Here is a 23,954-nt window from a genome sequence, read left to right as displayed (position 1 = left end):
AAGGTCATAAAGCTTCTGGGCCCTTACCTGCATCTCCCAATAGGCTGGAAGGAGAGAGAAGGAGGAAGCAGGGAGAAGGAGCAGGCAAGAATAAAAAAAGTGGTCACTAGGGCAGGCCTGATGCCACTGTTGCTGTTGCTACACAGAGATGGGAAGATATGTTCCTTCAAGATATGTTCCTTCTACCTATGTTGGCCGCCAAACCCTTGCCTGTGCTGTAACCAAGCTTGCTCTCGCCATTCTATTTTGTCCTTGCTGTATCTTTTGCCTGGAGTGTTGTCTTCCCATTCATCTGTCAACCTTCCCAGCCCTCCGGTACTACTAGCCTCCTCCAACCCCACTTGGGCCTGCCTGTCTTCATTGTCCCCCGGGGGCAGGATAGCCTACAAGGCTCAGCCTTGCTGATCCTCCTGCTCTCATGGTTTCCTGGGTACCAGCATTGACTTCTCAGCCAGCATCTCTGAGCTATAGCCCACATCACCTTTTCCTGAGCTGGACTCCTGGGAAGGGCTTCACTAAGACCCATAGACATGTAATCTCTTAAGGGAGACATCTGGAGTGAGAGTGGTGTGTGTATGTGGGTAGGTACCTGTATGTGGTGGGGTTTATAGATCTGTCTGTGGGCAGGTAGGCTTTAGAAATGGGTGCTGGGTGTGGTGAGTACAGGTACAAATGCAGAGGGCAACAGGTGCAAGGACCTAGACCATACGTTGGTTGGAGCATAGATTGTTGTGCTTGCTGGGTAGTTATTGAATGTCTGCTGACTGTGCCTATGGGGTACCTGAGATGGCACGAGTTGGGGGGAGCTTGACATGCTGTGCCTGGTACTGAGCCTGATGTTCATGTCTGAAGGTTTAGCTCTTTGGCGATACCTAGGGGAGCCATGCCAGAGTTCTCAGCAGGAATAACAGAGGGAGAGCCCAAGCTGAAGGAGAGCAGTTTTAATTAACCGCTTTTAATATCATTTTGGACTTTGGCTGGTATGTGAAGGCCCCGCTGGAAGCAGCATTTGTAAAAATTAAATCCCTCTTATTAGGAGCTTGGCAGACCTGTGTGCATGCACCGCCCCCTTCTCCCCCACCCCGTGCCCCCCTGAGGAAGTGCTGGATGAGGCCATGTCACGGCAGCAATTGGTTATCACGCCTTATCTGGGAATGTGAAACTGTGCAGCATGACACCCGTGGCCGCGGTGGAGATGCCAATTCATCTCGCCCTCGCTCTGACAAGCTAGACTGCCCTTCCTGAAAGGCATCCATCAGGCGGGATGGGGCTGCTGCCTTGCCTGGGACCTCTGTTTTTCTCCCATGGATTCCAGCTTAGCCTGGTCCAGTCTGGCCCAGCCTGGCCTTCCTGGGCTCTATTGCCCTCCATCCCCTGTCCATACGTCCCAGTCTATGGAAGATCTTGGGGAGTCATAATTATAATAATAATCTAATCATGGTGACGCGTCGGGGCAAGCGTCTAATGTTATCTGAAGTGGTCTTCCCGCTTAGCTGTGATAAGACTCGGGATGACGTGCAGATAACGTTGAGCTGCCCTGTCCCCGAGCCGCAAGCAGAGCGGAGGGGCCTCGGCAGCCCTGCCACCCGCCCGCCGCTTAAGCCGGGAAGCGGCAGCACCTGCTAATGCAAGTGTTTAATATTTGATGGGCTGGGATAAAGCAGGATCACCTTCGAATTGAATTGAGTGTCAGCCGAGAATCTATTACTGAAATTCGGGTGTGATTTGACAGCAAAGTAGACGATGTTATTCTTCACTAGTTACTGCAATCTTCTCCCCGACATCACTTAAATATTTTTTTCTTTGCTTGAGTAAACACACATTATCCTTCTTTTTTCCCCCTTCCTTCCCTTTTTCCTTTTTAGAGGGGAAAAAAAACCTATCTAGCTTGCCTTCCCTGGGCTGATAGAGTAGATTGTTATTTCTTTATTTGTCCTATTAAATGGAATTTCTGATCATTTAATCCGGCCTTTGTAAGTGATTTTAAAGTACTTGAAAGCTGGACCGCCACTGCTCTCTGGCCCACTGAGCTCCAGCCTCGGTCCTGACCACGCTCAGCAGCTCCTCCAGCTGTGCACCGCCCACTGGCTGCTTTCTCTTGCTGCCTGCCTTCTCCTGGCTCTAGGCCAGCATCCTCTCCCCTGTTCTTGAGCCCAATTTGTGGGTACAGCTGTGGTCTGGGAAGGAGTGAAGAAGGCTTGCCTGGGAAGTTGGACTGTGGCTGATATCTCTGTGGTCAAGGAAAAAGGCTTGGAGGATGCTAAGGCTTAAGTCCACCTTAAGTGCAAAGGCCTATGGGACTAGAAGGTTGGTCCCTGAAGCTGTGAACAAAGCTCCTTGGCCAAGGCACAGCCTCTTTTTGCCCAGCCTCCCATCTTTGATTTCTGACCCTGTGCTGGGCCCTCTGCCCTGTAAGGGAGTCCATAGTGGGATGAGGCCCTCCTGGGCCCAGTGCTGGGTGAGGGCACTACAGTGCCTATCTGGCCATGGCTGGCTGTCACTTTAGCTCCATTAGTGGACCTGCTGTCCAACTTTTGAGGACTCATCCAAGCTTCATTCCCACTAACCACTGTCCCACAAGTTGTCACCTTCCTGCCACAGAGTGGAAGGACAGCCTGGTGTTTGGACACTTCTGAGGTGAGGGGATGGGTAATGTTCGAAGGGTCAGATAGCTACACAGACCCACAAGTAAAGCACATGACTTTGTTAGCAACCTGAGCAGGAATCCAGTACCCTGTTGTTGTTGTTGTTGTTGTTGTTGTTGTTTGCCGTCGAGTCGGCCCCAACTCATAGCGACCCCTCCTTGGGTTTCCGAGGCAGTATCACTATGGAAGTAGGATTGCCCAACCTTCCTTCCGAGGAGTGGCTGGTGGGTTTGAACCGCCAGCCTTCTGGTGAGCAGTCAAGTGCCTTAGGCACTATGCTACCAGAGCTCCAGTACCCTAGGGCCACTTAATTCTAATCCATGTAAGTCTCTTCTTTCTGGGCCTCTGTTTCCTCATCTGTGACATCAAATTGGTCATACCCAGCTCATGGGACTGCGAGGAAAGGTGCTGTCTCTCTCCTGCCATGTGTCCCCACTCCCCCATGGAGGTTGCTGGCAGCCAGGTGGTGTGGGTAGGGTTTGGAGGGGGGCAATGGAGTGCTGGGGGCCTGAACAGATCGATGCCCCCAGCACTTCCTTCCCCAACCCCAGGAAAACAATTAAGCACAGATCGATGGGTGGCCGCTTTGAATATGCATAAGTGAGCACTTGACCTTCAGCAGGAGCATCTGCTCCCCTACCACCACATGCTCAGGCGTGCGTGCACACACAGAGACACATACACGCACTTCATATGCTCCCCTCACAGCTGCTTGAGTCAGGCAGGTCACCTTACTCCCTCCTCAGTTGAACCCCCACATGGCACTCAGAGCCTCCTACAGACAGGCCTGCCTCAGGGTCAAAAGCATGACTGTGGGCAGGTCATTGCTTCTAGGCTTTAGTTTTTCTGTCTGTGGAGGGAAGTTCAAATATGTTAGTCTCCAAGGTCCTTCCTGAGACTAGTCTCTGTGACCAGTAATACTGTGGGGAAGGGGGTCAGCAGTGTTAGGGGGGCTCTGGAGGGGTGTAAAGGTAAGGAGAGGTATGTGGTGAAGAGGGTGTCCTGGTGAGAGAAGCAGTTCTAATGAGGAGAATCTTAGCAAATGGGCGTACTCTAGAGAGGAGCCTTTATAAAGGGATACTTGTAGACGGCTAAGGGACTGTGATGGGTACAAGCCCAGGTGAAAGAGGGCTCTGGAGAAGGAAGGGATTTTCTGGTGGGGGCTTGGTGAAAAGGGGACACAGTGAGGGGACTCTCATGAGATGGCATAATGAGAGTAAGCCCTTCGTGGGAAGATTTGGGGTAGGGGGCTCTGATGAGTGGGGATGATTAGGGAGTTAGGACCTCTTTTAACCCCTCTTATCTCCTGTCTTCCAGGCTTACAGCTTCGCCATGGGCTGCTGGCCCAAGAACGGACTTCTAGACATGAACAAGGGCCTCAGCCTGCAACACATAGGTCGACCCCACAGCGGCATTGGTCAGTCCCTCTGCATATCCCCCTGGCAGCTCGATCAGTCCCCTGCCCACATGCCCCAGTCATCCCCTGGTACACAGAGGGGTTCAGTGGCTCATTCAGTGCTCTAACTGGGCTTTCTTCATAGCTGGGGGGTTGGAAGCAGGGGAGAACAAGAAGGTAACACTGGAAAGAACCTCTCAAAACAACATTTAGTAGAAGGCTGGGGTCTGGGCTGTGGGTGGATCACAGGTGGCCTTGGATTCAGGCCATTGTGCCCCCACTTCCTGGCTGTATCCCTGGTGATGTCCTCAGAGTGGTGGGCACATGTCAGCTTACCTACCCCCACGGAGCTGGAGGAGGCTGTTTAATATTGTTTCAAGTCTGTGGCCACTAAACTGGCGATCAATGGGAGTTAAGGAGATGAATTATTTAAACCTCACCAGCTTTTAATTAGTCAGGGTCCTTCTGACCGATGGCTCCATCCACAGGGTATTGACTCCCCCGCAGGAGCAGCAGCCTCCATTGAGCGGTGCCTGGGTTGGGAGGGGCCACTTGGGGTACAGGATAGGGGGTGCACCCTCAGGGAGGTTCCTGCTTAGGAGAGGGCTGAAGTGGCTGTGATTCCAGGTAATTGGTTGGGGAGGCTCTGCTAGTTTTTGATATGTCAATATTGACATGTGTCTGTGAGTATCTGTGTGTCTGTGTGTGTGACCCCTTCAGCTTTGTGTGTCTGTGTGTGTGACCCCTTCAGCTATATGTATATGTGTGACTAAGAGTATATATGTGCCCATGTATTTATATATCTGTTTGAGGGGATGTGTGTGGGGGCATAACAACTTACGCGTATGTATCTTTCTGAGGGTGTGTTGTTTGTATATGTAAGCAACCATCAGCCTGTGTGCATCTGTCAGAAAGTATATCTGTTCATTTCTGTGTATCTTATTTGTGTGCATGCATATGCTTTCAAGCCAGGTACTTGATAGGCATTAGATAGACTTTGTTGCAAGTTGGGAGGAGCCATTGTATTCCTGGGTGGTAGTAGGACATTATCATAACCTGTATACTTTGAAGAGGTATGAACTTGATGGGGGGCTGGGGAGATAACACTAGAAGGACCAGAGCTTAAACTAGTCACCCGTTGCAGACTAGACCCTTCATGCATTCCACAGACATGCACTGGTATCTAGCAGTTGCTTGGCATTCTGAGTAGACAGCTCCATCCTCAGGGAGCTCACATGCTGGAGGCAGACAGAGACTGAAATAGGCGGTTGCCCCAAGGTTCTGAGGGCTGAAATAGAAGTACCTGGGCTTACCCCCAAGGGTAGTTTCTCCTGTCCTCAGTTGCCCACATAGCTGGTGCTTCATTTACGTCTCACTGACATCTGAGGTTGCCCCATATCATTCTTGCTGGGACATTCCAAGGCTCTCCTGAGGCCCATAGTGGGAAAAAGCAGCATTCAACAGGGCTGTGAGTTGGGGCTTCCCACAGCAACTGCTGTTCACTCGCATAAGAGCTATTCCATACAACCTAGAGAAGACGACAAACCTAGCAAGGCGATCTGCTGGGAGGTCAGTGGAAAGTTTCTTGAGATAAGGACACTTGAATCAGAGGATCCTTGAAGGATGAATAAGGGTTTGCAAGGTAGGACATTAGGAGAAGGGTTGTCTAGGTAGAGGGATCTATGTAGAGAAAGCCCAGCATGTTCAGCAGACAAGTATATAGACATCTACAGGTAGTTTCCTGTGACAGGAGTGGGAAATTTTGGTTAGGGAATGTCTAGAAAATAAAAAGAGAAATAAGCAAGGCCTTGACTCCCAGGTTAAAGGGAGTGGATTTTTCCTGAGTTTTGAGGACACATAGGAGGTTTGTGAATGAGAGAAGGACATGGTCAGAGCTCTGATTCAGTATCAGTGAGGCAATTTGTGTTGCACAGAACTATTCTTAATAGGTGCTCAATAAATATTTATGGATGGATGAATAAGTAAGTAAATGAATCTTTGCAAGAGTTATGAGAAAGTGAGGGACCAGGGACAAAGAACCAGTGAGAAGACTTTCATTGATCTCCAGAGGAGTTGCTTCTAATAATTGAGTCTGGCTGGTGGGAGGGGCTGGCGGGACTGGGTTAATGAACCCTGCACAGCCCTGAGCTAGGTGTACCCATCTGAGGGTGTGTTTGGGAGGGAAAGGAGTTCCCTATTGTTTGCTGCCTCTTGGAATTCTCTGATGCTCTTCTTGTCTATATACCCATATTGGGGTGTCTCCTCTTTCATAGAAGAAAGTTTCTCCATCTGAGTGGCCTCATGGCACAGCCCAAGGCTATGAGTAACAGTGGAGTAAGGGCTTTGGAGCCATAGGAAGTTCTGGCTCTACCACCCAGTAGTAACCTTAGGCAAGAGACAATGCTATCTATCTCTCAGGGCTGTTTCATTGAAGGGCAAGTTCAGTGAGGTCCCCTGTGTGAAGGGCTGCTACAGTGCTGGCACACAGTGGGTGCTCAGTGAGTTCCCTCCTCTGTTAGCTTCTCATCAGCTTGGCCCTGGCAACACCAGGGGCTCCTCAGGGCACTGGGGGTTCCTGGCACTTGATGTTTGTAGTCCTTGAATGAAAGGAGCTGCCCTGCCAGCTCCTAGCTGGCTCTGAGGTGTGGGTGAGGGTGCTTGGAAGGGAGGGAAGATGTAGGGCATTAATTGGGCTCGGAGAGGCAGGGAGGGGAGGCGTGGGTTTTGAGCAGTGAGGTTAATGGCCCTCGCACCAAAGAGACAGCTTTAATGAGCTTCAGCTGGCGGTGCCCCGAGTTACTGTGCGTGCTAAAAGGGTCGCGCTGTTAGAGTTTGATGTGGACTGTTTCCCAGCCCTAGGGTCAGAGGTCAGTGCCTGTCACTGGCCACTCAGGCTGGTCCTCAGTGACATAGTGCTAATTAACTGTGTGAGGAGCTGCCAGCCTGGAGTGGGGACTGGTATGTATATTGATGGGGGAGAAGGGGGGCAAATGGGGTGATGATGGGCAAGGGTTCTGCAGATGCCACAGCTTAGCTATCTCCAGAATCTGTTTGGTTTTCCTACTGTGCCATGGGCTGGTGGAAGTAGTGGAGTGTGTAAATCACCGAAGACTAGGCCCTAGAAATTTGACCCTCCTGAGTCTCTTTCTAAGGTATGTGTGGTAAGGGGCGGGGGTGCCTGTTGGGCCTACCTGGCAGGGACTCCTGGTGAGCAGAAGTATGAGAGGGGGTACTGAGATAGCAAGGAGGCAGGCTTGCTGGAGAGTTGGGTTGATGGGTGTAGAAGTATATTGGTAAAGAAGACAGATACATCCTGGATACTATGGCCCTTAGACCCCTTCAAGCCTAGAAGTGAACTCACCCCTATGGCTTAACTTTCAGCCAAATAATAGTCAGGCCTATAAGGTGAATAGTAACACTAGGAAGGTATGCACTCATGAGAACAATCCATGTGACGTCAAAAAGGCCGCATTTGCTCAGAGATAAAGCTCAGAAGGCAGGAAGAGATAGGAAAGAAGGAAAAATGGAAACAGTAAATACAGGGAGAAAGTAGGAAGAGTGCTGTTACCTTGTGAAGATTGTAATCAGTGTCACCAAACAAAATGTATTTGAATCGTTGAATGGAAAACCAATTTACTCTGTAAATTTTCACCCAAATCACAAGAAGAAGTTGGAAAAAAAAGAAAGAAAAAAAAGGCCAGGGGGGCATGAACAGATTAATTCATAAAAACAAAGTAAAAGTAGCACCCAAACATTTAAAAAAAAAAAAAAAAGACAACAGTCCCCTGTCCCCATAGAGCTAATGGGTAGAATCATCAGGACCGGGGTGATGGCTTGGTCCTGGGGACTTAAGGAGAGGTAGAATGCAGAGATGGCTAAGGAGAGTCTGGAGGCAGTGAAGCTCTGAGCAGAAATGGAGGCAGCAGTCAGCAGAGTCAGCTGAGGGGAGAAGAAGCTTCATCCTGTGGTAGGGGGTTTGGCCTTGGGAGCATGGTGACCAGGGTGGGCCAAAGACTCTGAGTTAGGGCAGCCTCAGTAGGGGATTGCTGAGTAGTGTGCGGTCATTCCTTTATTTCAGCCAAGGGTCAACAAGACACCCATGTTATGTCAGGGCACTTTATATTAACTAGTTTTTTTTTTCCCCCCCCCACAACCGTCTTTAAGGACAAGTATCCTCATTCCCATTTTATAGATGCGGTAACAGGTTGTTAAGTGACTGACTTGCCTAAGATCATACAGCCAGTTGAGCTGAGGAGTCTGAATTCAAATCATCTAAGGGCAAAGCCTGGGTTCTTACCACTGCGCTAAACTATAATACACCTTTTAGGTGTCAAGCTTTGTGCTTCTAACATAGACAACATGGAAGAAAACAAGGTCACTTCCTTCATTTTCCCTCAATGCCTTATGAAACATGCAGTTCTTGACAAAGCTTTGAAAGCAACAGCTGAGAAAGAAGAAAAGGAGACATTGCCACCACTTCCACCTGCCACAGTCACCTTTAGAGCCGGGGTCCTATAGCTATTGGCTTCTGGCCTCCTTCTGGCCCTGACAGTTCGTTCTTTTTTTTTTTTTTTTATTAGGATTTGGGTGAAGATTTACAGAGTAAATTCACTTTTCATACAGCAGTTCACATATACTTTGTCTCATGTCATTGACCAAAATTTACAATGCAGCAGCTCCCCTCCCACTTCCTCCCCATAGTTACCTCCTCCCAGTGTCCATTCCTTCATACTCTTCGAGAGGCCCATTTTCTGCCAACCCTGTATATGATCTTGGATACACTCTCCATTTAGACATACATAATTGTTTAGCTTGTTCACCCATCTATCCGTCCCTATACCCATATTTGCTTTCATTAACAACTCAGTATTGTATTTACAAAGGGGTTCATATTTGTTGTTTGTACTGCCCATGTAACTCTCTCTGTCTTTCTCATCCTCAATGCTGCCATATTGGTCACTCACATTTGGTACATTGCCCTTCTCTTCACCCAAATCAATATTTATCTCTATCTATCTAACAGCATTCCCTCCTCTTCCCTCCCACCCCTGGTAACCAACAAAGAAAATGTCCTCCAATATATAAACATTTCCTTAACTTTTACAATAACGGACTAATACAATATTTGGGCCCTGACAGTTCTTACTGTGATTTCCATTTGTTCCCTACCTCTTGGCCCAGGAAAATCCTACCTGTCTTGCAGGGTCCAGTTTCTCTGGGAATCTTGCCTGACTCTCTCAGTGTGAAGGTACAGAATACACTCTTGGCCCCTTATAATTTGTGTGGGTTAATGATCAGGTCCTGCATACTTGGGCTTTCTAAAGACGGCCTCCTTTCCTTCCTTCTTTTCAGAAATCTGCATAGGAAATTGTCAGTAAAGTCTTACCTGTTTTGGGGACATGCAGGCCCCACAGACTGCTGGCCTCAGTTGGGTGGGAATACAGTTGGATCCTTTTCTGATGTCTGGCTGGGTGGTCCTGCCCTGAGAGCTTAGTCCCTCTGTTGAGAAACTGAGGAGAGACCTGCTGAGGCTCATGGTACAGCTGGGATGGCCAGACACCAGGTGGACACTCTCAGGAGCTTGTTGCCCAGCATGGTTTGGCAAGAGAGCTGGGCTGGCAGCTGGCAGAAAGTAGCCAGTGGGGGCCTGACCCCCACAAAGGGTACTACTGGCCTATGGTCCTCCCTGAAGGAGTGGGGTGTCTATCAAGAGTCCAGTCAGAGCACATTAGCTCCATGACACGGATCTCATTAGCGCCCGTGAGAGGTGTCACTGCGGGAGAATCGTCAGCTCAGGGAGATGCTTGTACCAAAAGGAAGAAAGGACAGTGACAGCCTTTTCTCTGCCGCCTCTGCCGCCACACTCACTGGGCTGCCCGCCCTCCTCCTCGTGGAGGGGTGGGGGTGCTGGCTAATGAGCTCATCTACAGTACAGCTTTGCCTTTCCCTCCTTGAAGTTTCTCAGGTCCCTCTGAAGACCTCAGGCCCAGGATTAACACACACCAAACGTCAGCCCCCCTCTTGCCCAGCAGGGAGTTCCTTCTGATCACCCCGATCCTGCCACCATAGGCAAGGGAAGGGAGGTGGTGCCAAGACAGAGCCACTGTGGCCTGGGGGAGGGGGGACTTGCATTCCTGGGAAGGTTTAAGCCTCTTGACTCCCTTGGCTGTGACCATGTCCGCTTCTCTATAGTGGGCTTTTTCTTCCACGAGTTGAAGTCTTCTCCCTTTTCAACATGTCATCTCCTATCCCAGGCGTGTCCTCATTCCAATAATGAATTCTCCTCCCAAAGCAGGGAAGGATGTGGGAACTCGCACTGAGGGTTCAGCAGTAGCATTTAGATCTGATATGATTTGGGGCTTCCTGGCTCGGCTAGAATATATCAGAATCACTAGTGTCTGGGCTTTGGGTGGCCCAAGGGTGGTTGATAGGAGGCCCCTGTAGACTTTGATATTCCTTTCCTCGTGTGTCCCAGAGAGGCATCTAGCCTCCCCACCCTGCCCTCAGCTTTGGCCATGCTCAGGGCTGGGAGGAGAGGAATCACTCTAGCTGCCTTAGGGGGAGGAGGCAAAGAATACAGTTAAGAACATGTGCTTCCCTAACACTACCTTCCCCATCCAATTCCTTCTGGTGTGGTCCAGAGAAAGTGAGGAGCCTGGAGGATGAATGGCCATGAGAAAGGACTAGATATTGGCAGGGACTTCACTGGTCTGCCTGGATAGTGCTAGATAGTGTCCCCTGAGTTGGCTCCCTTGGAGCCCCGAGGACAACCAAGGAATTGGTTTGTGCCAGACACCAGGCTCTAGTCTTTATAGCATCCATAAGTGGAAAAATGGGCAGATGGATGGATGGGTGAAGGTCCTGGTGTGTATATTTATGTTTTCTGTGTGTGTGTGGTGCATTGGAAAGTACAATCTTTGTTTTCCTACCTTCCTAGCCTCCAGCCCTGGCCTGGCCTCCCCTTGTCTCTTTCTGTATCTCCTGTCAAACCATCGCAGACGTAAATGACAAAGAAATCAGAAAGACAGATCAATGCCGGCCAAATTAGCACTTGCAGATAGACTGTGCGGGGATGTCAGCGCCCTGACCCTTGGTGATCTCGCAGCCTCCGCTGCTGATATTATGCAAATTGCATCCATCTGGCAGGACCTGAGTGCTGGCTGCTCCTACTCAGAGGAGTAATGGGCTGGGGGCTGGATGGCAGTGTTGGAGCAAGAGTCGGTGGAGTATGTGTGTGTCTGTGTGTGTGTGGGCATGTGTTTGAGTGTGTGCGAGGGCGTGCAGGTGCCCACCAAGCACTGGGCGGTGATTGAGTGATTGACAGGGCAGATAAGGGGCTGCATTGGATTCCTTTGGGCTGGGGGATTAGGAGCAGCCACAGATGGGAGATAACCGGACTTCATTTCAGTTTATTTTCCTCCTTATCCCCACTCCCCACCTTCACTTCCCGAAAAAGACAATCTCTGTAGTTTGTGTTTTCATCAATATTTGCAAGTCATTACCACTGGTTTAAGGTGAGAGACAATGTCAGGGCCCAGACCAGGCCAGCCCCTCCCCCCAATCTCCTACAGGTCTGGTACCTTGAGAATTAATACTGATAGCAGCTCTGACAGCCTTCACTCCAGTGTTCACAGCCATTTCCTCCTCCCAGGGCCACAGTACTCATGGGAAAATCTATAGCTCACGGGCCAGCCCTACTGACCTGCCTTATCTGACCTAAATGCCATCTGACATTACTTAAGTTGGGTCCCCGCCCTTTCTACCTGACATCCTGCCCCTCCAAGTTTAGGCCGTAGCATAGATGCTTCTGCCCTGGTATTAGCTGTGCCCCCTAGGAGCTGTTCTTCCTCTTCTGCAGGGCTCTGGGCCCTTCCTCACAGCAACTCCCATCCAAGACATAATTAACCAGAGCCCATGCCCTAGCTGGGCGAAGTGGGGCCTGTGGTCTATGGGGAGAAGGAATTTGTTCAGTCTAGTCTGAATCCCCCAACATCAGTTTCATTCCATCCACATCTGCTGAGTGTTAGGTATACACAGAGGAGCTCTGGTAGCATAGTGCCTAAGGCACTTGACTGCTAACCAGAAGGCCGTCGGTTCAAACCCACCAGCCACTCCTCGGAAGGAAGGTTGGACAATCTACTTCCGTAGTGATACTGCCTCGGAAACCCAAGGAGGGGTCGCTGTGAGTCGGGTCTGACTCGACGGTACATAACAACAACAACAACAACAGGTATACACAGAGGGCTTTATATGTATTATCTCATTGAGCTCTCAAACCCTGTGAGATAGGGACTGTTACCACTGCTGGACATGAGGAAACTGAGACTCAAGAAGGATATCATTCACCCAAGACTGCATAGCAAGAAAGTAGGAGAGTAAGAATTTAAACATAGACCTCCCTACGTCTAGGGTCTGACCTCTAAACCACTGAGCTCTGCTGCTTCCCTGCTATGCCACCAGCCCCAGACACTCAACACCATCACCTGGCCTGGTTCCATTAAAGGGAGCCATCATTGTACAGTAAGCAAACAAGTTCCTTCAGCTCCTAGCCTATGAACATAGACTGTGACCCAGACCCGTACCCCCTGCCAGCCTAAGCCAGGTAGAACCAGAGTGAAAGGGGTCGGATTCAAATATGTCTAGCCCTCAGGAGCTGTGTCTGAGGCAGTTGGCCTGTAATGAGAAGGACACACAGAGGACAGAATGTACCCAGCAACTGAGACAGCCCAGGGATATGTCATAGCACATGACATCCAGGCCCTGCAGCTCAAGGAGAGGGGCTGATGTAACTCAGGCCAGCCAGCTATGAATACTGAGAGCATAGCTGTCCTAGGGGCCCCTCCAAAACTAGGTCCCTGCTGTACCCTCCCACCAGGCAGGGTTGGGAGCTGGGAGTGCTGGGGACATGTCCGGGGACATGTGTGCAAGGGGAGCTTGTCCTAATGAGGAGAACATGGCTGCTAGTTAGGCGAGGGGCGGGCGGGGAGCCGCAGAGCTGATTGAAGGCAGGGGCAGGGGTCAGACAATTAGGCCCAGATCCGGCTGTTTGATGTGAGTTCTGAGGCCTCAAAGCTTCCCTTCAGCCCGCTGCCTCCACTCCCTCTGCTCCCTCCTCTTTTCTTTCTTCTTCTGCCCAAAGGCAGGAAGGATGGAAACGCTTACACTTACCGTTACTATTATTAAACCCTGCAGCAGGCCAGCCAGACCCCAGGACTCCTGCCCACAGGGGGCACCCCAGGCCCCGAGGAAGCTCCTGGACCCCAAAGAGGGCATCTGGCCAGAGGCCAAGGCCAGAGCTGAGGGCAGGGATGGGCTGAGCCCCACGCTGGATAACCCTGCCTTTCTTGCTTCTGAGGCAAGGGAGTGAAGAGCTGCTCTGCAGGGTTCGGGGCCCAGGGCTGCCAGGGCCCCATCCCAAGCCTGCTTTGACTGTCAACTCCTGCAGTCACTTAGTTCCTTTCTGTCCTGCCCTGGGGTTGGGAAGTGTGGGTGTGGTTCATTCACGCTCATGCTCAGTTACACAAATAGTCATCTGCAGCAGTCACAACAAAACCTTACCCTGCAAAAGGTGCACAGAGCCACACACAACCCCATAGTACTGTCACACTCACACATAGAGCTACGCACACCAAAGGACAGTTCCTCACCTGCCCCCAGACATCATAGCCACATAATGCCAGAGTCCCATGCTTTAGTCATACCCACAAGGGCTTGTCTAAGAGCCCTGCTTCCCTTTTGTGGCAGGGCCCTGGGAGCTAAGTCCCTCCCCCACAGTAGCTGGGTATAGCAGTTGGATCTTGTGTCCAGGGTGGGTGACTACTAGGGCCTCTTAGTCCCCCATCCTAGGAAATAAGTCTAGAGAGCTGGTACTGACCAGTGGGAGGAAGCCAGATTGGGGGGGGGCAGTGAGGAGAGGGGAGGGTGGGAGCGGAGATAAATGTTAGCTCATTTCTTCCGTAATTAGTTACTCCCTCATCCCCGCGTTGTAATTGTGAACAAGCTGTAATGTTTAATTAGTCTGTAAATGAAACCCCAATTTCATAATGGCCTGGCTGACAGGGCTAAGTGAGCAGAGGAGGAGGCGGAGGGGAGGTGTAATAGGGAGGGCCTGCAAGGGGGGAGGGGAGGCCAGGCCTGTGGGATCACCTCCTTTTTTCTTCAGCCCCAGCTGGGCCTCTAGGCGGGGATCCTATATAACTGGGCCTAGTGCTTGTACCTTCACCTTTAATATGGTTTCCATTGGTCCTTCTTCCAAAGAAAGGGTAGGAAAGGGAGGGACCCCAAGCATCCTTCTCCTTCCCTTCCTGCCTTGTCTGCACTTATCTGGTTGGGATACAACAATCACAACCTAACCAGACACTTCTGATTGCAGAAGCTGACTTGGGGGACCAGGCCTTGTGTCACTCAGCAAGAATAATGCTTCCTCCCTAGGTCTAATCCCCCCAAAGCCATCCTACCAACAGGCCTTTGATTGGCATCTGGGACCTCAAGACCCACTCCTACACACCTAGAGGAGCCAGGGATTGGCCTAGGTCCTGCTCCCTCCGCTCCCACTGAGAGCAGAATCGGCATCAGTGTGGTGCTGACAACCCAGCCCCAGACCTTATTCTTTGTGGGTATCATCACTGCAGATTGTGATAAACTGGAGCTGCCGCAGGGGGGAGCCCCTGGCCCCACTGCTGCCTCATTGGTCTCTCCCTGTCTCCCCCACATCCTCACTGCTTGCACACACCCCTGCCCCGCCTGCCGCAGCCATAAATCTCAATTTACGAGGGTGGCTCTGGTGGGGGAGGGAGGCTGTGCCGCTAATGACGGCTCCTCAGCCGGATTTTTCATGTTGCACAGTCATAAATTTTTAAGAACAGCATGGGCAGCACGTTAGCGAGTTATCGAGGCTGCCTCTGTGCTGGCTGCCTAGCTCCAAGGGAGCAGAGACTAGTTAGTTAGGGCAGAGGAGGCATTTGGGGCAGGGCAGTCAGGTAGTTAAAGGGAGGGTGAGGCTGGACCAGGCACACAGCCTAGAGTGAGGCTTTGCATGAGTGGGGTAGTATCACTGGAGCAGCTGGGGGCCAACGACAGGCACATGGGTGGGATCAGACATGTGGGTATACAGACTATGGCATTTGAGAGCAGCTGATGGATGCCTTTGCTTCGAGACTTGACACCATGATGTACGGGGAGCCTGGAGACATATGGATTTTCAAAGTGGCCACTTTGAATAGAATTACAAACCCTGACCATGTGCACAGTGAGGCCTTTGGCCTGACAGAGCTGTACTTGGGGTAGTTCATAAACCTGGTGCCTTTTAGTATAATTCTCAGAAGCTGGGGTCCCTGGAGTCACCAAGGGAGATGGCTGGGGAAATGCCCACAGAGGAAGCCAGGAGCTTGGAGCCAGCTGACTTGGTTCTAGTTCAGGTTCATCAGTTGTAGGTTTTGTGATCCTGGGTAAGTCACTTCACCATCCTGGGCCTGTGTTTCCTCTTTAAAGTAGAATGATGATGATGGTTCTTAAGTCTCAGGTTTACTCTGAAGATGAAAGGAGATAATGTTTGAAAGTACCATGAAACCTTGAGTACACATTAGCTCATTTGTTTATTTAAATCTCTGGAAAGGTTTCTTTCTCTCTTTCTCTCTTAAATTTTATTGTGATTTGGGTGAAAGTTTACAGAGCAAATTCATCTTCCATACAGTAATTCACACATACTTTGTCTCATGACATTGACTGTAATCTCCCACAGTACAACAGCTCTCCTCCCACTTGCTCCCCATAGCCACCTCTTCCCTATGTCCTTCCCTCCCATACACTCTTGCTCCTTGAGCTGTCTTCCTGTACATACACAACCCTTCTATCAGGAAAGGTTACTGATAGGAGTGTGTGGGCAAAACATCTTTGTGGGAGATGGTGTGGCATTCTGACAGTGTTTGCAAAGTCTTCTGAGTCCCTATCCAGTGCTGGGGATTCAGTCATGTCCTTATGGGCCTCCCAGTGGGGGAGAGCAAAAAAGCCAAACTCACTGCCATTAAGTCAATTCCAACTCATACTGACCCCATTGGGTTTCCAAGGCTGTAAATCTTTACAGAAGCAGACTATCTCATCTTTCTTCCACAGAGTGGCTGGTGGGTTCAAACCACTGACCCTTTGGTTAGCAGCCAAATGCTTTAAACTCTACACCACCAGAGCCCCTTCCAGTGGGGAGGCAGGCATGTAAATAGATAATTGCACCATGGTGTCTAAGTGCTTGCCATAGTGGAAGAGAATGCAGGCTTCCCAAGGGTGAGGGCCAAGAGGACAAGAGGATAGATGAGAAAGCTTCATAAAAGAAGTTCAAGCTGGGTCTTGAAACATGGGTAAAGCAAAGCCAGGCAGGGAGGCATTATAGACAGAGAGAACAGAGAATGTGAGCAGAGGCCAAAGGAAGTGGAAATGGTTTAGTAAGATAAGAGCACAGGGAGGAGGATGAGGTTAGAGAGTGGAAGGGCCAGACTCTATGTGAAACTGTTGGTGCCCTGTGGGTAGAGCATAGGGGTGTGGGCTTTGTGTTCCCACAGGTAGGACCTCTGGGTTAGGTGTGTTTTCTCATGACAGAAAACACTCAGGAGCAGCGGGTTTGGAATGTTGAATTTGATGTGCCTTTGAGAAGTGTTAGTGGGAAATGTTGGGTAAAAATTTGGATATATGGATCTGGAGGTCAGAGAAATCTGGACAACAGATTGGAACTTGAGCATCTTCAGTGCATAGATAGGTAGTGATCGGAAGCCTTGGTAAATAGGTGTGAACACTCAGGGAGGATGTCAGGTTGGGAAGACTGCTTAGGATAGAACCCTGAGGCACAGTGTCACTAAGGGACCAGCAGAGGAGGAGGAGCCAAGAAGAATTAGAGACCTGGGAAAATCAGAAGAGAGACTGACCCTGGAACCAGGATGGTGCTGTTGCTAGGTGCCCTCAGATCAGTTCCAACTCACAGCATCCCTATGTACAACAGAACAAAACATTACCTGGTCCTGTGCCTTCCTCACAGTCGTTGCTATGTTTGAGCCTGCTGTTGCAGCCACTGTGTCATTCCATCTTATTGAGGGTCTTCCTCTTTTTCACTGACCCTCTACTTTACCACGCATGATGTCCTTTTCCAGGGACTCGTCCCTCCTGATAACATGTCCAAAGTACCCGGAGACGAAGTCACACCATCCTCCCTTCTAAGGAGCATTCTAGCTATCCTTCTTCCAAGACACATGGAACAGGCATACCTTGGAGATATTGCAGGTTCAGTTCCAGACCATAATGATAAAAAGTATCTATCACAATAAAGCAAATCACATGAGTTTTTTGTTTCCCAGTGTATATAAAACTTATGTTTACCCTATACTGTGGTTTATTAAGTGTGCAGTAGTAGTAGCATTATGAAAAAGTTTGAAATATTGTGAAAATTACCAAAACGTGACACAGAGACACAAAGTGAGCACATGCTTTTTGAACAATGGCGCCGACAGACTAACTCAATGCAGGATTGCCACAAACCTTAAGTTTTAAAAAACACAGTATCTGTGAAGTGCAATAAAGTCAGGTATGCCTGTATGTATGCAGTATTCATTACCAACACCATAATTTAAAGGCATCCGTTCTTCTTCAGTCTTCCTTACTCACTGTCCATATCATTGTTCGTTTGTACCCATGAGGCAATTGAAAATACCATGACTTGAATCAGGCACACTTTAGTCCTCAATGGGGCATCTTTGGTTTTTAACACTTTAAAGAAAACTTTTGCAGCAGATTTGCCCAGTGAAGTACATCATTTGATTTCTTGACTGCTGCTGCTGTTTCCATGGGCACAGGGTGTGGATCTAAGTAAAATGAAATCCTTGACAACTTCAATCTTTTCTCTATTTATTATGGTTGCTTATTGGTCCATTTAGGAGCTCTCGTGGCATAGTGCCTAAGGCATTTGACTGCTAACCAGAAGGCTGGTGGTTCAAACCCACCAGCCACTCCTCAGAGGGAAGGTTGGGCAATCTACTTCCATAGTGATACCTCCTCGGAAACCCAAGGAGGGGTCGCTATGAGTCAGGACCAACTCAATGGCAGCGAGTTTGGTTTTGATTTTGATTGGTCCATTTGTGAGGATTTTTGTTTTCTTTATGTTGAGGTGTAATCCATACTAAAGGCTGTGGTGTTTAATCTTCATCATCAGTAAGTACTTCAAATCCTCTTCACTTTCAGCAAGCAAAGTTGTGTCATCTGCATATTGCAGGTTGTTAATGAATCTTCCTCCAAATCTGATCCCACTTTCTTCTTCATATAGTCCAACTTTTCAGATTATTTGCTCAGCATACAGACTGAATAAGTATGGTGAAAGGATACAACCCTGATGCACACCTTTCCTGATTTTAAACCATGCAGTGTCTCCTTGTTCTGTTCAAATGTCTGCCTCTTAGTCTGTGTACAGGTTCCTCATGACCACAATTAAGTTTTCTGGGATTCCTGTTCTTCTCTATGTTATCCATAATTTGTTATGATCCACACAGTTGAATGCCTTTGCATAGTCGATAAAACACAAGTAAACATCTTTCTGGCTTTCAGCCAAGATCCATCTGACATCAGCACTGATAACCCCCATGCCATGTGTTCTTCTGCATCTAGCTTGAATTTCTGGCAGTTTCCTGTTGATGCATTGCTGCCAAGATGGTAGAAGGTTTCAGGAAGGAGGCAAAATGTTCTATAAAGCTCAGAAGAGGTCTTGGGCAGGTCACTGTAGGGGATTGTCTCACAGGGTCATTCCTATAGGTAGCTGGGTCTGAGAGTGTACAGAAGGCAGAGCGCCTCTCAAGAATGGGAGACTGACAATGTGAGCAAAGTTCCTTCTTGGGAGGTGCCGTAAGCACTTGTATCTGATCCTCGCCAGTGTTCCCAGCCCTGTCCTGCTGTGGGAACACCTAAGACTTCAGCATGCTGAGATCCCCCATGCCAACCTCAAAAGCCCCTAAACCAAATGCTCATGTAAGGTTTCTTATCTGTAAAGTCAAGAGTTAATGATCTTAACCACCTCTAGAGTGGTGAGAGGGGCAAGTAGGAACCTAGGCCTCCTTGGAGCAGGTGGACCTAGCACAAGGGACAACCTAAGAAGGCCCAAGTGCAAGGTCAAGAAAGCAGAAGTCACTTAAATCAGCAGAGATGGTGTGAGTGTGCATGTTTACATTGGGGTGTGGTGACAACTGTGTTCAGGTAATGCATCAGGACAGATGCTAGCCATTATTTAGGAAGAAGAGAGAGGCCCCAGGCAGGGCCTTACTGCCTTAAGGGCAGGCCCTGTCCACCTGGCTCATACTTCCAACGTCCTGTCCCTGCTGACCTCTCCTGCCTCTTCTCCAGCCACTCTCCTGCTTCCCTGCAATCCAACCACATGGACTTCTCTCTCTGAACCTTTCATGCCTTCTCTTACCTTGAGGCCTTCCCACATGAGTTTCCTTACCATGGGAGCTCCCTTAGTTCCACCTCTTGGCCTAATTAATGCCTAATCATCCTTCAGAGCTCAGCTCAAAGTTCATTTCCTCAGAGAAGCTTTCTCTGACCCCTAGACATGGTCACGTTCTCCTGTGTTTTATAGACCCCTGTACTTCCCCTTTATAGCATTTAATCACTGTTGTAATTAAGAAATTACTTGTCTCAAAGTCATTTAATGCCTCTCTCCTCCACTAGATTGTAAGTTCCCTGAGGGCAGGAACTTGTGTGTATATTGTTCCACTTTTATCTGTAAAGTGTAACATGGTGTCTGGTGCATGTAGGCAGATAATAAATAAAATGTGTTATTTTGAATTGAGTTGAATTGAGCTGATATAGCTCAGCCCACCCCTGGGTGCCAGGGCAAGGGGAGGAGGCTAGGGAAGTGCCTGAAGCTGAGGTGGTTCCCATTAGTCCTCATGATTAATTCACAGCCACACTGTGATGGAGTAGGCTTGTCCCCAGTCAGCTCCTCCACTGGGGCCCACCTGTTAGCGACAAACAAACAAAGGGGATAAATAATGCATTGGGAGCTGAGCCAGGCAAGGCGACGGTATTGAAATTAATAGGGATTAGCTGAACAGCTTGAGAATGAAATATTTACCAGGTGGGACTGGGCTTAGGGAAGGCAGCTCCCCCCACCCCCACCTTCCTAGGGTCCCTAGGCATAACCAGGCCCTCCTCTAGGGCATCAGTGACTAGGATCCTCCCCACTGCCACTGCCACCCCAACCCCCAACCATGGCTGTCTTGGTTTGGCAGGACATGCTGACCAGACTGATGTGAGCTCAGGTCCCAGCCATCTGGACTGTCTCCTGACATAGCATGTACGTGTCGGGGAAACCAGGATGCTAGGGAGTGGAGGTGGGGTATGAGTTACAGTCTCCAGCAATTTGGAACCTGGAACAAGAACCATGGCTGACTTTCAGGGCCTGGGCATGTCTAGGCTTCAGGTGGCAAATGTCGGGGCTAGAGTAGATTCATCTGCAGTCTTGCCCCCTGTCTCTCCCTTTCTTCCTCCAATTCTTCTTTTTTTCACTTAGAAGTATTTACTGGGGGCCTCTGTGTAGATCACATTAGTGGATGAAGCAGTCCCAGCTCTCAGGGAGTTTGTGGAGTAGCAGGAGGTTGCAGACAGACTGTCACAGTGGGAGAAGTAGTGGGTGCCATGGGAACACATTGAAGAGCCTGACTCCTTGGGGAAAGTGAAAGAGTTCGTTATCACTAGACCGTAGTTATGTGATGGGACAGGGGGAAAGATGAGACCAGAGAAGTAAACATGGGTGAGAACCCCCAGAATTTTGTAAAGGACTCCTGGATACTATGCTGAGATTAGTGAGGAGCTATTGGAGGGTTTAGGGTTTTTGTTTATTTGTTAGTTTTTTCATCTTAAATGTTTTATTTTTTAACAAATTCCAGATTTACAGGATAGTTTCCATATTTCCCTTACCAAGTTTCCCCTAATGTTAACATTTTAAATAATCATAGCAAAGTTATCAGCACCAGGATATTAACATTGGCACTGTACTATATTATCTAAACTAACAGCTTTATTTGAATTTCACCAGTATTTTTCACTGATGTCTTACATTTCAAGAATTATTGAAAAGTTTTAAGACAGAAAATGAAGTAATCAGATTTGTGGTTTATGACACCATGGAGAAAATAATGAAGAGGGCACTTCTGTCATCTTAGATGAGAGATGGTATTGGCCTGGGCCAGGGTGTGGTAGTGGAAATGGAAATAAAGGTTAGAGACTACCAGAAAATAGATGGGAATTAAAGCCTCAGGGTTGAATAAGGTTGTCCAGGGACAGAGTATAGGATGAGAAGGTAATAGGAACAGTGACAGTTCTGAGCAACACCCACATCTAAGAGAAAAGGAGCCTGAGGAAGATTGGGTGGAAAAAGAAGACGGTGTCACTGAATAAAGCCAAGGACAGACAGCTTCAAAGAGTGTGTAGTCCACTGTCCAGTCAAAACAAGGAAGGTTTCCATTGGATTGAACCCCTGTGAGGTCATGGGGGTCATTAGAGAAGGCAGATTTGGTGAAGTGATAGTGGGGAAGTCAGATGGTGCAGAGTGGGAGGTGAAGAAATGAGACCTTGAGCGTGAACAACTGAACCTTGGCTGTGAAGAGAAGAGATTAGGTACTAGCCAAATGGAAAAAGGAGTTAAAAGGAGGTTGTTTTGAAAGATGGATGATGAATGGAGAACCAATTTGCTCTGTAAGCTTTCACCCAAATCACAATAAAAAGTCACTTTAAAATAAAGAAAGAAGGGAGATTGATTCCAAGATGGCGGAATAGACAGAAAGTCTGCACAGAACCTCTTCAACAAAGAAAAGGGAAACCAATTAACACAGACACAGAAGATAATCCTAGACCCCTGAGCATTGAAGGGAAGGATATAGAAGTGGACTAAACACCAACTAGGAGAAGAATTTGCATGAAAATAACAAAAAAGGAGACTTACGGACCTGTAGTCTGGCAGCAATCCTGAGCGATCCTGACAGCACAGATAGCTTGGAGATTCCCGAGTGGTGGTAGGACCTAAGAATTAACCTAAAAATCAGCTGTGCTAGCCAGGGACTGCACGGAGCACTGCTCTGGTGGCTGGGGAATAAATGGGGAAGCAAAGGTAAAGAGGAAGACGGGCTGAGCTGTGGACTTTTGCCTGTCCAGAGGGTGCCGCCATTTTGAATGTTTATAAGCAGCTTGACCATTTTGGATATTAAAAAAAAAACAGCACTCAGATTCCAGGGGATTAGGAAGAGGTTCTGCTTTCCAGTAACCCCAAGGACACTCCGGACCTGCACGTCTGAAAAGGTGTGACATTCCTCTTGTTACTCTTATACCCCACACCTGCTTGGTGATTGGAGGTGCAGCCAACCCCCACTTCCACCTGCCTTCTGGGCCTACAGCAACTCCGTCCCAGTCTGTGTGCTTGGATGGAGCCTGGGTGCCTTGCCCTGTCCTCTGCCAATTTCTTTTTCTCTTTCTTTTTTCTGGTATTTTGTTTGCTTGTCTTTGTCTGTTTTAAAACTATTATTATTAATACTTTTGTCCTTTTTACTATTCTTCCCCTCCCAGGACCTAGTTTACACCTTTTTTTTTTTCTTTTCCCTGTTGCTGGTTAAAAAAAAATTATTTTTTTAAATTTAAATTCTTCTTTTTTTCCTTTCGCCTTTTTTCTCATGGTTAACCCCATTCCTTCCCCCCCCCATTTTTTTTCTTCATTATTCTTCTCTACCTTTTTTCTCTTAGTACCCTATCCCCAGATATTGCAGGTTTTCTTGTTTTTTCTTCTTTTCTCCCTTTTTTCTTTTTTTTGCTTACTGTTCCTGTGTGATTACATGGTGTATTTTTTGTCCATGTGCTTTTAGTTTTTTGATGGTTATTCAATTGTAATTTTTCTCTAACTAAGTGGGAGACAGCAACAGTCCCCATAAGATACAACTACACCCACACCTCCTGCAACTTCACTTACTGAGCAAGAGCCACCACCTCCTTCTCCACCAATAGGCCAACAATAAAAAACCACCAAGAAGAGCCTGAATCACCCTTGGCTACTCTTCACAAACAGTTAACAGAGATCTTAATACAATACCATGATGTCTCGGAGACAACAGACCATCACAGTCCACACAAAGAAGCAAAATAAAGTGGTAGAAACAAGGGAACATGATACAGACCCGAACACATCCCTGAGGAAGAAGCAGCATTGGAATTCTCTGATAAGGAATTCAAAAGAATTATCTTTAGGTATCTTCAAAGGATTGAGAGACAGGCCATCAAAGAAAACACAGAAAAAACCTTACAAGAATTTTGGAAGAAAATACAAGGACAAAATGACAAAATAAATGGAAAATTAGAAATGATTCTAAATCTACAGATAGAAACTCAGAAGATTAATACTAAATTGTCAGAAATAGATGACACATTGGAAGGGAAAGGGGTAGAATTGATGCAATGGAAGACAGAATTAATGAAATTGAAGACAAATACCTGAATACTTCTCTGGAAAGGGATCAATCAGAAAAAAATCAAAATAAAATGAAGAAAGCCTAAGGTTCATGTGGGATACCATCAAAAGGAATAATCTACATGTCATTGCAATTCCAGAACAGGAAGAGAAAAATAAAACCACTGAGAAAATTGTCTAAGATTTGCTGGAGGAGAACTTCCCTGTTCTGATGAAAGAGGAGAATATATCCATTCAGGAAGTCCAACGAACCCCAAACAAGATAGACCCCAAAAGAAAATCACCAAGACATATCATCAACAAACTCACCAAAACCAAAGACAAAGACAGAATCCTAAAAGTAGCATGGGAAAAACAAAAAAGTTACCTACAAAGGACAGCCAGTAAGAATAAGCTCTGACTTCTCAGCAGAGACCATGCAAGCAAGCAGGCAATG

At 48.2% G+C, this 23,954-nt stretch overlaps 1 protein-coding gene across 1 annotated transcript in view; it reads left to right on the top strand.

Moving 5' to 3' along the window:
• Positions 1 to 23,954, top strand: part of ERI3 (ERI1 exoribonuclease family member 3) — a 171,761-nt gene that overhangs the window by 130,345 nt on the left and 17,462 nt on the right. The window contains exon 8 of the mRNA XM_007953078.2: positions 3,963 to 4,062. Within this exon, the coding sequence (XP_007951269.1) occupies positions 3,963 to 4,062 (100 nt within the window). The remainder of the gene's footprint in view (positions 1 to 3,962; positions 4,063 to 23,954) is intronic.

Source organism: Orycteropus afer, unplaced genomic scaffold (genome assembly GCF_000298275.1).
Source record: "Orycteropus afer afer isolate SDZICR_OR568_19922 unplaced genomic scaffold, OryAfe1.0 scaffold00370, whole genome shotgun sequence".
NCBI lineage: Eukaryota > Metazoa > Chordata > Mammalia > Tubulidentata > Orycteropodidae > Orycteropus > Orycteropus afer.
The sequence above is the reverse complement of the archived record's forward strand: the minus strand, read 5'-3'. Positions and strand labels throughout refer to the sequence as shown.